The sequence below is a fragment of the Rousettus aegyptiacus genome, unplaced genomic scaffold, assembly GCF_014176215.1.
Source record: "Rousettus aegyptiacus isolate mRouAeg1 unplaced genomic scaffold, mRouAeg1.p scaffold_m13_p_16, whole genome shotgun sequence".
In the NCBI taxonomy this organism is placed as follows: domain Eukaryota; kingdom Metazoa; phylum Chordata; class Mammalia; order Chiroptera; family Pteropodidae; genus Rousettus; species Rousettus aegyptiacus.
In genome coordinates, this window is record NW_023416291.1 from 35453891 (window position 1) to 35467270 (window position 13380).

General features: G+C 41.3%; 1 protein-coding gene across 19 annotated transcripts in view; it reads left to right on the plus strand.

Moving 5' to 3' along the window:
- The window catches only part of HNRNPM (heterogeneous nuclear ribonucleoprotein M), a 37408-nt gene that overhangs the window by 19955 nt on the left and 4073 nt on the right, over positions 1 to 13380 (plus strand). For 5 of the 19 annotated variants that reach the window (XM_016163064.2, XM_016163050.2, XM_016163054.2 and 2 more), the window contains 6 exons: positions 967 to 1027; positions 3384 to 3485; positions 4793 to 4837; positions 5291 to 5368; positions 8499 to 8597; positions 11826 to 11879. In XM_016163064.2, coding sequence (XP_016018550.1) covers positions 967 to 1027; positions 3384 to 3485; positions 4793 to 4837; positions 5291 to 5368; positions 8499 to 8597; positions 11826 to 11879 — 439 coding nt within the window. The remainder of the gene's footprint in view (positions 1 to 966; positions 1028 to 3383; positions 3486 to 4792; positions 4838 to 5290; positions 5369 to 8498; positions 8598 to 11825; positions 11880 to 13380) is intronic. The other 14 variants (XM_016163060.2, XM_016163063.2, XM_016163069.2 and 11 more) reach the window with 6 other exon arrangements.

Sequence of the window (13380 nt, forward strand, 5' to 3'; positions counted from 1 at the left end):
TTTAAAAAAAATTTTTTTATTTATGCCTACAGCACCTGATCTTCCTAGATGGTCTCCCATCCAAGCACTACCCAGGCCCGACCCTGCTTAGCTTTTGAGATCAGACATTGGGCTTGTTTAGGGTGGCATGGGCTGTAGGCCGTGGATTATGGCTCCAATGGGGCGTGAACCATGGACCTTCTGTGTGTAAAGCATATGTGCTAACCGCTACACTATGGAACCATGTCCAAAACATGGGATTTTTAAGAGTACAGTATGTTGAGCAAGAGCAAATTTATGACAAGTAACTTTTTGCTCATGCAGCTCTTGCTTCAGATATATTTTATTTACGATTGGCTGATTGGCATTGCCAGGAGGTCAGTTGAGTATCCTGGTTGAACAAGTGATCAATTTTAAAGAATAGTTATAAACATGGGTTTCCAGTTTTCAATATGTTCAGGCATCTTATCTGTTGTGAACCTCACTAAGCCTGGTTCAAACGGGCTTTCAAGTTCAGTTGAAGCACTTCTGTATAAACAGTAGCCCTGCTGTGGCTGTAACAAAGATAATAGTTAATACAAGTATTACTGTGACATGCCGAGAGCAATCCAGTTAGCACTCACAGGAAGAAAATAGAACCATAAAGGAATTTTTTAGTTACTTGAAATATTGTTTTTAAATAAATAATTGCTTCACCTGACTTAAAAGTCAAAAAGCATGAAAAAGACATGTGAGACTCTTGCTCTTGCATCATGCCCAGGCTCCCTCCATACCTCACTACCTCACAGTGGACACATCAGTGTATATTTTAATCCTTCCCACTTCACACAAAAAATAGCAAGAACTCTCTCACATTCCTAGTGATATTTGCTAGGTGTTCCATGGTGAAGGTGTATCATAATATATAAGACCAGTATTTTGTTGGGAATTGTTCCATCTTTTCTACTGCTGTCAGGAATACTGAGATTTATTCACTTTCTCTTTCAGGATGAGAGGGCCTTACCAAAAGGAGATTTTTTCCCTCCCGAGCGTCCACAACAACTTCCCCGTAAGTGTCTCAATTATTACGGCTGAGATTTTGAATTTATTATACTAACCAGAAAACTACAATTACCCTTGAACCTGTGCCATGCATGTTATTCTGTAGTTCTCTTGACCGTTCGTTCTTGAGGAAAAGGTTCAAAAAGTCGTGCCCCCCCCCCCCCGGTAGATTTTTCAGGGTGAAAAATGAGCATAGAGATTACCATAATTTAGCAAGAATTGTTAGGATTACCTTGTAGTGAGGCAGGCTGCTCAGGATATACAGGATGTAGCTGGGCATTTTGAAAGTGTCCTGGAGAAGGAAGAACCCAGAACTGCAAAGGGAATTAAAAGTCAGGCTGTATTTAGGTCCAGAAGAGATTGGTAATCACCATATGGCCTAGCAGTTCCACTCCTAAATGTACTCCAAGAAAATGAAAAACTGACATTCATATAGAAACTCACGGATAGTAATAGCAGCATGATTTCAGCTGATGAGTGGATAAATACAATGTGGTAAATCCACACAATGGAATATTACTCAACCATGAAAAGGAATGAAGTACTGATACATGTTACAGTGTGGATGAGCCTTGATTCTATCTATCGGAAACATCTAGAACAGGTGAATCCATAGACAGAAAGTAGTTACCAGGGGCTGGGGAGAGGGGTAAGTGGAGAGTGACTTCTAATGGGGATGGGCTTTCTTTTAGGGGTGACAAAAATGTTCTGGAATTAGATGGTTGCATAACTCTGCATATACTAAAAATCACTTAGCTTTACACTTTAAGTGGGTGAAGCTTATGGTATGTGAAATACAGCAATCAAAATTTTAATAAAGGGTTATTTGCAATATCCAGGTGAAAATCTATTCTGCAACAGAGAAGGCTGGTTGATTGGTCACCACATAGATGGAAACAGTGCATATTAGTGAAGTGTCTTAGCCACTTCATCTGACAAGCCCATAGGGGTGAGCCGAACCTAAGCATAGACAACAAGTAGAGTGAGGGTCTGGTAGGGGTGAGAGGGATTCAGCAGTGCAGGCTGGGCCATCCTATAGAAAGGTGGTGGGAGTGGGGCTGGGGCTTCCTTGTTCTACTGGAGAAGACTTCTCATCAGTTGAGGCAGTTGGGGTGGGGCTGTTTGGAGGGCTAGCCAGTGCCTCTGGTCTGCAATAGTGACCGGAAAACTAACTCTTGAGTGCCTTTGCAGTTTAGGATCTATAGAAGCATAAAAGGGGCAGATTTTGAGGGGAAGGTAAGTGGCTTCAAGAATAGAAGGTGGCTTATCTGTTGAGAGTTAACATTATTTAGGGAAATACCACATTTCCTTGTCTAAGCAGTGTGATCACTTGCATTGATCATTCATGTTCAGGGTGATGGTTGTTGACTTTCTTGCCTGTAGGAGGAGAGGGCGGTTGGGCTGCTTGGTAACCTTGGTGGCATACACTGGACCCCAGGGAGCCCATTATCCATGGTTTTTGATCTCCAAGCATATTTCAGAGGGTTGACTTGAAAGTGTTCAGTGCTTTGGGGAACAGTAACCGTGGTGATCTCTTGCTGCTTCGTCTATGCAATTTAAAAATGGAGGGATGTTAATCAGATTAAATACCTGGAAATTGCCCTCAGGATTTTTTAAAGAACTTTTTTTTCCATTTAAAAAAATCTCTGCCGGATCTTAGTTGAAGCCTCAGACCATGGTCACCCAGAGTGTTGCAAGTGCCATAACTCTATCTCAAGCTTTGTTGTATATTTTGAGACCAGTTTGTATTCTTGTATCCCTATTTATTTGTTCATGGAGTATCGAGTTTAGGGTGGGCTGGGTATCCATCCCAGGTTTAGGAAGCTTTCTGGGTAGAAGATAGGTTCTGTGAATCTCCTAGCTTCATTGTTATTAAAACTGCCTGCAGCAGAGCCAAAACAGTATACACCCAGTGTGTTAGTAGGCTAGTTTATAACATTGTTTTTTCACCAGAAGAGTCCTTTGGGCCAGCAGGTTGGGAGGTAGGGGTGAACATATTTGTGTTGCTTGCTACCTGAGGTCTTGAATTTCTTTTTTTGATCAAACATCTCTCAGTTCATGATTTAGGGAAACAGATACAATTTTTATTGTGTGGGTTGTTCATAGTTCTCTAACTTTCAAGTGAATAGATTTATAGTTGCCGTTGATTTATACATATCACAAACTCAGGTCTGTAATTGCATATAAAGGGTTATGCCTTGAAAGAGAGCTCACGTGTACCAGTGTTGAGTTATGAATTGGATCTTGGATTTGTAGGTGGAGGTGGGTGGATGGGAATTGAGTGTGATAGCCGTTATTCTATTATTGAGAGTTTATTCTAAGTAAGCGGAATCTATACTTCTGACTTTTTCTTTTTCTTTCAGATGGACTTGGTGGTATTGGCATGGGGTTAGGACCAGGAGGACAGCCTATCGATGCCAATCACCTGAATAAAGGCATTGGCATGGGAAACATAGGACCTGCAGGTGAGGATTACAGTGTACCTCAATTGGGCGTTTTGGGGGAAGTTAAAAATTACTATAATTATATAATAATTAAAATTATTGGGATAATTGGACCTCAGATAGTTCAGATGGAATAAAGATTTGATTGGGAAAAAATTCCCTCCTTATTAATCTCTGATTCATTTTGATACAGGCAATTTTTTGTATTTTCCCTAAGTGGAATCCTTTTTTTTCTAAAACCTTTATACCCTTGCATTTTATCCTTACATGACCTTCTGAGCTGAGCTAGTTTAGCCATTCGATAAAAGGCAAGCCAGAGAGTTGGTCTTGCTCAAGGTCACACTATCAGTTAGTGACAGAGACTGTAGGTTGCCTGAACATGGGACCACAGTGTTGCCACAGTCTGTTATTCAGACACCTTTGGACTCAGGGCTGGTGTTGACATGGCATCTAGAGGTAGGAGTATTGATGAATGCAAAAAGATAAGGAAGGAGCCTCATTGCGTGACAGCATAGTTGTTGTAGACTACAGGACAAGTGATACTCAATATTGTCTTTGTTCAAGAAGACAAACAGCTAATGAATGAAAGCTTTAACATGTAGAATAAGCTTTGCTGTTTAGCATTTTCATTTCTGTGCAATGAAGCATTTTTTTTTTCTATTAAAAAATATTTCTATTAAATATTTCATTTTCATGACTTTAGACTTGGGTCTTCCTTGAAATTCTTTGAATTGCAAGATGGGTGCTCTTCTGCCCTACTACTGTTAGTCTCTCTCTCATTTGAAACTCTGGGGCTGACCTCAGCGTCCTGGGCTATCACCTCAAATGGCTCTACCAATCTGACCACCACACCCATCCTGCCTGACATCTAAGGAGAGGCTGGGGTTGGGGGAGGGAAGCCTCAGTATTTTTAGGAACTACTCTTTACTTAGAGAATTCTACCTTTCGAAGGGATTTTTAAATTTACTTCTGTTCCCTAAAATGAGCCTTTGTGTGTGTTCTTTTTTTTTTAAAGTGAATACTCCCTAGTCTGTATCTTAAATTATACTTCATGATTAAAACTGTCTTCCTTGGTAATTTAATAGCACTGTGTGGACCTTACAGAATTTTAAATCACAAGGTCATTTACTAAGGGCTTAAATAGTTTTCTCGGAATGTGATAGTTCTACTGTTGAAATGGTAGAGCCCTTCCCCCTTTTTTTTCTTGACAATTAAAATATGTAATCGGATATTTTTTGTTCATTTGCTAGCTTGGAATTTCTTGTGTTTAAGTTCAAACGTTATTACTTTGACATAATTTTAGTTTGCATTGACTTTTTCTTTTTAAGGAATGGGAATGGAAGGCATAGGATTTGGAATAAATAAAATGGGAGGTAAGAAATTTAAAATGAAGTATAATTATAAGCACTTTTAGGTACAGTTTTCTCTTTCTTCCTCTTTCTCTCAAGCCCTGCATGAAATTCTCACTTTGGTTTCCAAAGTTTGTTTTAAACTTATTTTCACCTGTCAGTCCTTCCAGTGGATGTCTTGGCTTTTGGTTCTGGCTTTCTCACTAACTAGCTCTGTGACCTTGGGCAAATCACTCCATCTCTCTGGGCCTCTCTTTGTTTATCTATTCATGGAGGGGGTTGGGTCAGATCAGCTGCTCGAGGATGCTGATTTTTAAGCAAGAGCACTAGCCTTTTTCCCCCTAAGTCCTGAAAGATGGTAAGTTTCTGGCAGGAAATGGAATATGCCCAAGGGGAAACTTGTGAAAACAGTTTACTTTTCCTTATCAGTCTAAGCAGTCTTCTTAGGATGGTGCTGAAATGCGAATTCTCTTTCAGGCATGGAGGGGCCCTTTGGTGGTGGTATGGAAAACATGGGTCGTTTTGGATCTGGGATGAACATGGGCAGAATAAACGGTAAGACTAGTGTTGCCTTCCTGCTTACACTTTGCTGGCTGTTGGGTCTCTAGTGACCTTTAGGCAGCAGACGCATTTTTAATAAATGATTCTCCCCTTACACTTTCCTAAAGAATCAGATGTCTTCAAATTGCCCTAAACAATAGTAGAATCTTAAGTTTATATTTCATAAGCTAGACTTAATAGTAGATAGGTAGGTGTTCATTCTCTTGTTCTCTAAACTCTTCTTGAGATGTTCTGTTTCTGAATCATCCCCAGTAATTGTTCAATAAAATTTTAAAGCTTTTTTACTGTCTCCAGCACTACCAAGTATCGTAGATATCTGTGATTATGTTTTGCACACTTTATAAAATGGTCTCTAAATATAAAGGATTAGTTTCTTTGGAGTTTTCGATGAAGTTCTTGTCTACCCTGGAATGCTGGACTGATGAGTTCTTGATTATCTGCTCTGATGACTCGAGTTGTGAGCAGAGGCATTAATTTAGCATTTATATAATGCAAGTTTTCATGTCCTAATCATTCAAGTTTTATAGCCCTTCCAACCTTTTGACAGAAAAACAATGATAATAACAATGTGTTACCTCATTTAATCCTTGCAAGAACCACATGATGTGTAGGTACTGTTATCCCCCATTTCATCAGAAACTGAGGCCCAGAGAGTGACTTGCTTAAGGTCACATGGCTAGTAATGGTGGGATATGGGCCCAGGCTGTCTAGCTCCAGAGCCTGGGTCTTAATACACTGTGATTCTGCCTTTAAAAATTACCTCTAGCACTGGTGTCAGTCCCCACTTCCCAGCAAGGGTGTTGAGTGTGCCCTGAGAAACCTGCAGTCTTTCTGAAGTCCTCTGGGTGTTGGTGGCTCTTCGATCCCACCTGTGGAAATATATGCATACATTTCCCGGAATGGGAAGTCATTAAGGATTTGGGTTTAACCCTTTCATTGCTGGTCTATAGTAATGAATAATGTGAAGATAGTATTGTGCAAGCAAGCACCTTACCAGGATAGACATCAGCTGTCAACCGGAAAGATATTCCTGATGAATAAACTACTACTCTTCATGGGATGACTTGGTCTAGATGATGGGAACATGTAGGGAAGTCCTCATCATGAGTTAGGAATGAAGGGACAAAGGTCTGTGTTGCCAGTGTGCTCTCAGGTTTGCCTGTGGCTTGTGTGCAGGGGATTTTTAACAAGAAGTGAGAGTTGGAGAAATCTGGCTTGATAAAGTTTTTACTCAGAACAGATGAGTCATTAGGAGATTTGGGTTGTTGGAATTTGGAAGTAGAAGGCAGCCAGGTGGGGCTGTCCTGAGCCATGTGTACAAAGTCTGTGGTGACCTGGCAGCTGGAATGCAGCAGTTACGGTTCTGAGCCTGGTGATTAAAGGTTCAAAGTGCTGATTCTTGTGGAGAGTCACAGTGGAGATGTGTTCTTAGGTGTTCTGAGATAAACATACTCAAGAGTCCTTCATTCTCTACAATAGAGAACAGGGACTTCTTATATGTGAGCTGTGAGCTGAGGTTTGCGTGGAATGAGCTCTGGAACCCTTGGGTGCTGAGTCTAAGGAAAGTTTTAATCACTGGGGAAAAATTGGTAAAGGTGTTTCACATTTAATGTTTAGTTGATGACCATAATGCATCTATTATGGTCACAGATGCTGACAGCATTATACCGACATTAATCATATTCTCAAGGCCAGTCAGTCAACCAGTAGAGGTCAGATCTTGATAGAATGGATGTAAAAAAATATTTTATTAAATGATTATTACATATCAAATAATGAGTTGTGTTTGACAGTGAAAAAAAAAATTTTTTTTTTTTTTGAGGGAATTCACACAGATTTCCTAAACTCTAGGGCCTGTTGACAGTTGGGAATATGAGCTCTGAGGCCTTTGCCCATGCTTTAATGCCTGCATGTGACTTTGTTATTTGAAGAGGGATGGGTGCTGCCTTCTTCATGGGCTTATGATGCAGATTAAAGGAGTGCGTCAGAGCTCCACTCATTACAGTGCCACTCTGGCATCTCTGTTCTGCCCACCATCCTATGGAATTCAGTTGAGTTGGTTCAAACTATGAATATAAAGTCCACCCTTGCTAGCACCTGTCGCATTTTCCTATTAATCCATGATGTTAGCCTGTTTCCACATCTCTGACGGACTTATTTACTTCACTGAAGTAAAGACCTTTGTCCATTATCTAGCATCTGTTTACCTGATATTTCTAAGGAGCAAGATTAATAAACTAGATTTTTCAAGGACTTCTCAATATGGGAAGGAGACAAAGTGTGATACTCATTTTAAGTCTTGTTTTAGCTTAATATATTAGGAGAGAAGTAGCCAGTGGTAGGAGTCATGAAAGGCTTTTTCAAACAAACAACATCTGTGGCAGGGTTTTTTCTCACAGAAACCAAGATCTTTGTTTTTGAAAGACATCATAAAAATAATAAATAATCTTGCTGTCAGCATAGGAAAAAAACAACAAAGTTACCCAAACTGCACTGTGTAGATGGAACCACTCTAGTTGTCAGAGCAGTGATGTTACAAGAGGGCATATTTCTGTTTTTGAATGGCTGTGCTTATGTAGTAGAGCATGGGCTTTTGCACTGAATTTAGGTTCCAACCTTCGCCCGGCCCCTACCAGGTATGTGACCTTGTTCAGGTTAAGAAGTCATTTGAGCCTCAGTTTCTTTGTAAAGGTGCTGTGGAGGTAGAGGATAAAATAGATGTGTGGGCTGGTTGTGAGGATTCTGTGACATAAGAGTATGCATAAAGCCCTTGGCAGGGCAGGGCATATGGGAAGTGCCCCAGAAATAGTACCTTTGAGTCAACATGCACTGCAGCCCCCCTGCGCCAGTTACTGCAGTAGCCGGTACTTGGTGTGCCCATTGTGGGGCTGTAATGAAAGTTGTAAATTAGTCCTTTTTAATGGACTAAAGGGAAGTTGTTTTCAGGGATTCACTTGAGGTGACTTCCTTTTTTCTTAAGGAATAAAAGGTGAATCTTGGTTTCCTATAGAAAAACTAAATGTGCTGATTTGGTGGTGGCTGTTGTGTATATAGTTTTCTTTTGTTAATGTCTGAAATATAATGGTATTCCTGGAAAGGCCTAGGGTAATGTTTTTTTCCACAGAGATGGAGCGTGGCATGGGTGGAGGATTTGAGAGAGACTTTGCCAGAAAGGAGATGGGAATGTCTCGAAGCTTTGGAGAGCCCCTTGGCAGAGGAATGGGTAAGAAGGCCCCATGGGCCCCATGCGGGCAGGGTCTGTCCCCCCACCGCCCGGGTGCAGGCTCACCCTGGTGTTGGGAGTTCTTGCTTAGGCGAAGTCTGCTGGTTTTCCTTAGGCTTTTAAAAAATTGTATGTTTTCTAGTCCTAGATAAAAACTTTTGGTCCATGGAATTTTTTATTGATATCCATAGCATCCCTTTTCTTTTAGTAGTCTTGTTTTCAGATAGCTTTTTTTTCCACATTGGTATAAGGTGTTTGCTGGCTGTGGAAGTAGAAACTGCTGCATTTATATAACACCAGCTCTCCAGTCCTGGTAGAGATTGTCAAGGCCCTGCCAAGTGGGGATGTAAGTCTTAGTCCAGTTTGTTGTTCCAGTCAACAAGGATGGCGTGGTGTGCTTGCTGATGGCTTTGAAAGAGAAAACCCTTTTTACAGTTTTAGTTAGATTGCAAAGCAGTTTCTTTAGTTTTACATGGGCATCTTCCTGTTTCAGGTTTTTCTGAGACTGTCAGCTTAATTCTCCTTCATTAGAGTATTGAAGGAGAGTGACTGTTTCTGGGATCAGAAGTTTCTCTCAGAGGCAGTTTAGAATATAGATCTCCCCGCCCCTCCATCTTCACCTGCTTCTCATCCTGTGCAATTAAGAGGCTGCTAAGTTAGGGCCTCAGAGCACTCAGCCTCTGTCTTTATGGGACACCTTGGGCGAGGTGTGAAGATTTTAAGCTTTTTGTGTTTAGTTTCTATGAACTGAGCTGTATTTTTAGAATTTACGAAGGCCCTAGGAAAAGATGTCATTCAGCTCATCAGTGAGACAAGATTCTTAATTCTGCATTATCTCTAGGACCCCTGTCTTTGTGTTGTCTCTGCTTCCCTCAGAGTAGACACTGTTAGCGGTGGAGATTTGTTTTACTTTTTCCTTGACTCCATTTAGGTAAATTGAATGACTTCTTTGCATCTTTTTTCAGCTGTATTTGCTTGATATAACTATAGCGTTATTCTAGTTTGTTCCTGAGTTTTAGAATTGGGAGCAGATTAATAATCTGTATGTGACTAGGTCAGTTAAAAGTTTCTTATTGCCATGACTGGCTTTGTCTGTGTGTCTTGGAATGGTAGAACATTTAAAAAATATTTCAAAATTTATTATTCAGCTGCAAATACCAATTTATATTGGTAAGATGCCAATAGTAAGAACAAAATGGCAAATTACTTTGCTCCCATGGGCACTTTTTCCGCTCTGAGCCCTTAATTTTTTGCCAGTCTAGTACCTCTCACCTCTGTTGATGAGGTCATTGGCCTTGTCCCAGTCCCTGCAGTGGCACAGTGGATTTGTAGCGGTGACTTCGTGTGGCAACAGGAAACTTGTCCTGACCTGGATTAAAGCATAATCATCAGGCCTTGCTCTCCTGCTACTTTGGCACCTTCACTCTGGTTGAGACTGTCGTCTGTCCTAAAGCTTCCCAAAGTGACGGGCAAAAGCAAGGGGCTTTGTTGTAGAATTCCCTCTTGTGACTTGTCATCAGACCCAAGTTAGTTAAAATGTCTTTGTACCAAATAGCATATTTGTCAGGTTTTTATAGTAGTTACCTGGATTGGTTTTCTAGATTCAGTTCTTGATCTTATTTTCTGTGTTGTTTACTTCACAGTTGGATCATTTTGGTGCTACTGCCTTCCTACTCAGTGTCCCTTCTCTCCTGTCAAGGCAGTAGATCTTTGCACTTCTTTGCGCAAATGACTATACTTGCTGCTACAGGGCTATAGATAGACATATGGTCCTTGACCTTGAAGGATGTGGTGTGGCTGACAAGATGATGTTGAGAATGGTTCAGGTCAGCACTGGAGGTCAGTATGTCGAAGTGGCCTAGTAAGGGAGCTGGTGGAAGTGTCAGTTCCCGAGCCCTCAGCAGCTATGTGAGCACCACACAAAGGTAATTATTTTCTGTGTTCAGATTTGAAAAAGCACTGCCCTAGATGGCTCTGAGCAAGAGATGTGATTTAAGCTGGATGGGGTGGTGTCTGTGAGGGGCCATTCAGCAAAAATAGAGGGTGTGCTGGCAGACACAGAGGGCTGACAGCATCAGGTGCAGAGGTCTGGAGGTGAGAGTCTTCTGGGATGGGAAGAACAGGTTCAAGTTGGGAGTCAGAGCAGGGAGGCCTTTTAATGCCTATGAAAAGAACTTGGCCTTTCTCTTCAAATCAGTGATGGAGTGATTGTGAAGGCCTTTGCCAGCAGTGGTTTTATCTAAGCACTGTTTCAGGAAAGCAAGCCTTGGTTTGGGCCTGCTGAACAGGATCATAGTGTCACGGAAGAATACGCCCTATATTAGCTTGCGGGCTGGAAGTCTGTTGTGTTTCTTGGTGTACTTACCTCCTTCCTTTAGCAGGTAGGTGCAGTAGTAGAAAAAGCTGTGGGGGTATAGGATTTTATCTCTTTAGGTCATGGTGTTAATACAAGATGTGCCCTATGACTGTTGTCCATGTTGCTTGAGTATAGCTCAGGCCCAGGTTGGGTGAGTACAAGTTTCTTCATAATGAAAGACTAAGAAGAAACTTTGGAGCTGTTTGGATGAACCATTGGCAAGCAAGCAATAGTGTTTTCTGTGTTGGACAGCTGAGTGTGTTGGGTTTTTTATTATCCTGAAGCTTTGTCTGTCACTTAGTCACCTTCACACCTTCCAGGCAGGGCTGGTTGGGCTCAGCTTGCTGAAGTCCTTCCATTCATGGCTTGTTAACTAGGTCATGTTTCCAGCACTGCATGCAGTTGCTGCTGGTTTGCAGGGTTCTGGCTGAAGTATAGCTACAGCTTGAGTTTGTTAAAGGTTTGCAGTGAGGTATTGTTTGGGTCTGGGAGGGTGTGTGCAGGCTGTGAGTACTGAGGGTCTGGACCAGCTTTAGAAAAACTGCCACTGGCCCTGTTCTTCCTTTAACTCTCCACATTCAGTTCATGGGTGAACACTTGCTTTTAGCTCTGCTGGGCACATTCCCACATGGCCCTACCAACTGGGCCTCAGACTGGAGCTGCATGGGCTCCTTGCATCGTGACCCATCATCACGGACTCTACAGTTTTTTCAGTAAAACGATCTTGTCTATGTGTGTATTTCTGAACCCCCTTACCCCTTTCCTTTTTAAATTTCTAATTAGTGGTATTCCTACTCTGGAATCTGTAATAAACAAATTTCTATTACCATAGAGAAATTTGGCTAATTTTTTTTTCTTCCTGATTTCCTTAGAAATCCTAAGTAATGCACTGAAGAGAGGAGAGATCATTGCAAAGCAGGGAGGAGGTAGGAAACGCTTAGTTTTGCTGTTTTGATTTTTAGACTAGGCTATTACTGGGGATAGTAGAGTGCAGTAGTGAAAAGCATGGGCTCTAAAATAGACTGCCTGGGGTGGGAACCAGCTTCTGCCTAGCTGCGTGACGTTTGGCAAGTTACTGAACCTCTTTGTTTTTATACCCTAAAATGGGGATATAATAGTACCTACCTCATAAGGCTGTTGTGAAGAGTACATGAGTTAATGCCCATATAAAAGAGTACTTAACATAAGTGCTTTGTAAGCTATGTTAGTCATTATCATTTAATATAATGTGTCCATTTAATTTTGGGGGGGAGGGGGTTCTTGTTTTTAGTACTATAAAATTATAAATTTCTAAAAGTAAATATTTTACCTGATTATAAAAATATGCCACCTAATACATAACAGATGCTTACTAAAATACAAGCCTATACTCATAAAAACTCAGAAAATTATGTAGTAAGTAAATATCTGAAATATTACTGCCCAGCGATGAATGCTATAAACATTTTGGAATATAGCCTTCCATTAATACATTTTTTTTAATTGTGTACTTAAAACTAAATGTAATTTTTTCAGATCAGCTTGTCCTCGTGGCTCTGAGCGTCTTGGCATTTCCTTGGTGACTCCACTTGCTCTTTCTGTGGTGGGCTGATTCTAGAAATCCACGTGGGCATCGTTTCTTCCTAGTTCTTTGCTGCCGTTGGCATCTGGGGGGATCAGCCTCGTTTCTGATGCTCTTGGGCATGCAACCTCCCCTCTCGAGTTCTCTTATTTACCTTTTTTATAGTTTCTGAGAAATTTCTGATCTGAAAGTCTAATATTCTTAAAGTGGTACTTATATTTTGCCACTTGGTATGCTATTATTCACCTAAGGAAATATGTCCAGAGAAGGGGAGTTACTCTAGCCAGGTCACAATATTGGTCAGTTAGAAAAGCAGTTAATAGAAACTGCTGAGTTTTTTCTTCATAAATTAACATCTTGGACTGCACTGTGGGCTCAACTGTCCATTTTCAGAGGCTGGCTGCTGGTGGTGGTGGTGGTGGTGGTGGTGGTGGTGGTGGTGGTGGTGAAGCTGGAGTCAAGGGGGCCCCTTGGACTCCGCATGTGGAAAAGTAGCGGGTGGTAGCCTTGGTGGTAGAGCCATAACCCCCTTGTCTGGAGTCGAAAGCATCATGGGGTCATTGTTCACTGCTCATCTGCTAGCATATGTTCAACTGTGGCAGTGAGGGATGGATCCTAGGTCTCTTCCAGAGTCTGCTCTGTGATGCCATCGACTTTTTTTTCCTCCAAAGTCAGCAGAGTTACACACAAGTCGGTTGGCAGTTTCCCTGGAAGTGGCTGGCTGTGTTGTTCATCTATACACAGAGGGTCTATCTGGTGTTGGTGTTTGTGTTTTCTTTATCTTTTTTGATTATATGGCTGTATTATAGTTTCTCTATGCTTTGGAGATACTAAGGAAATAGAGTTAGACTGGCCACCAGCAGCCA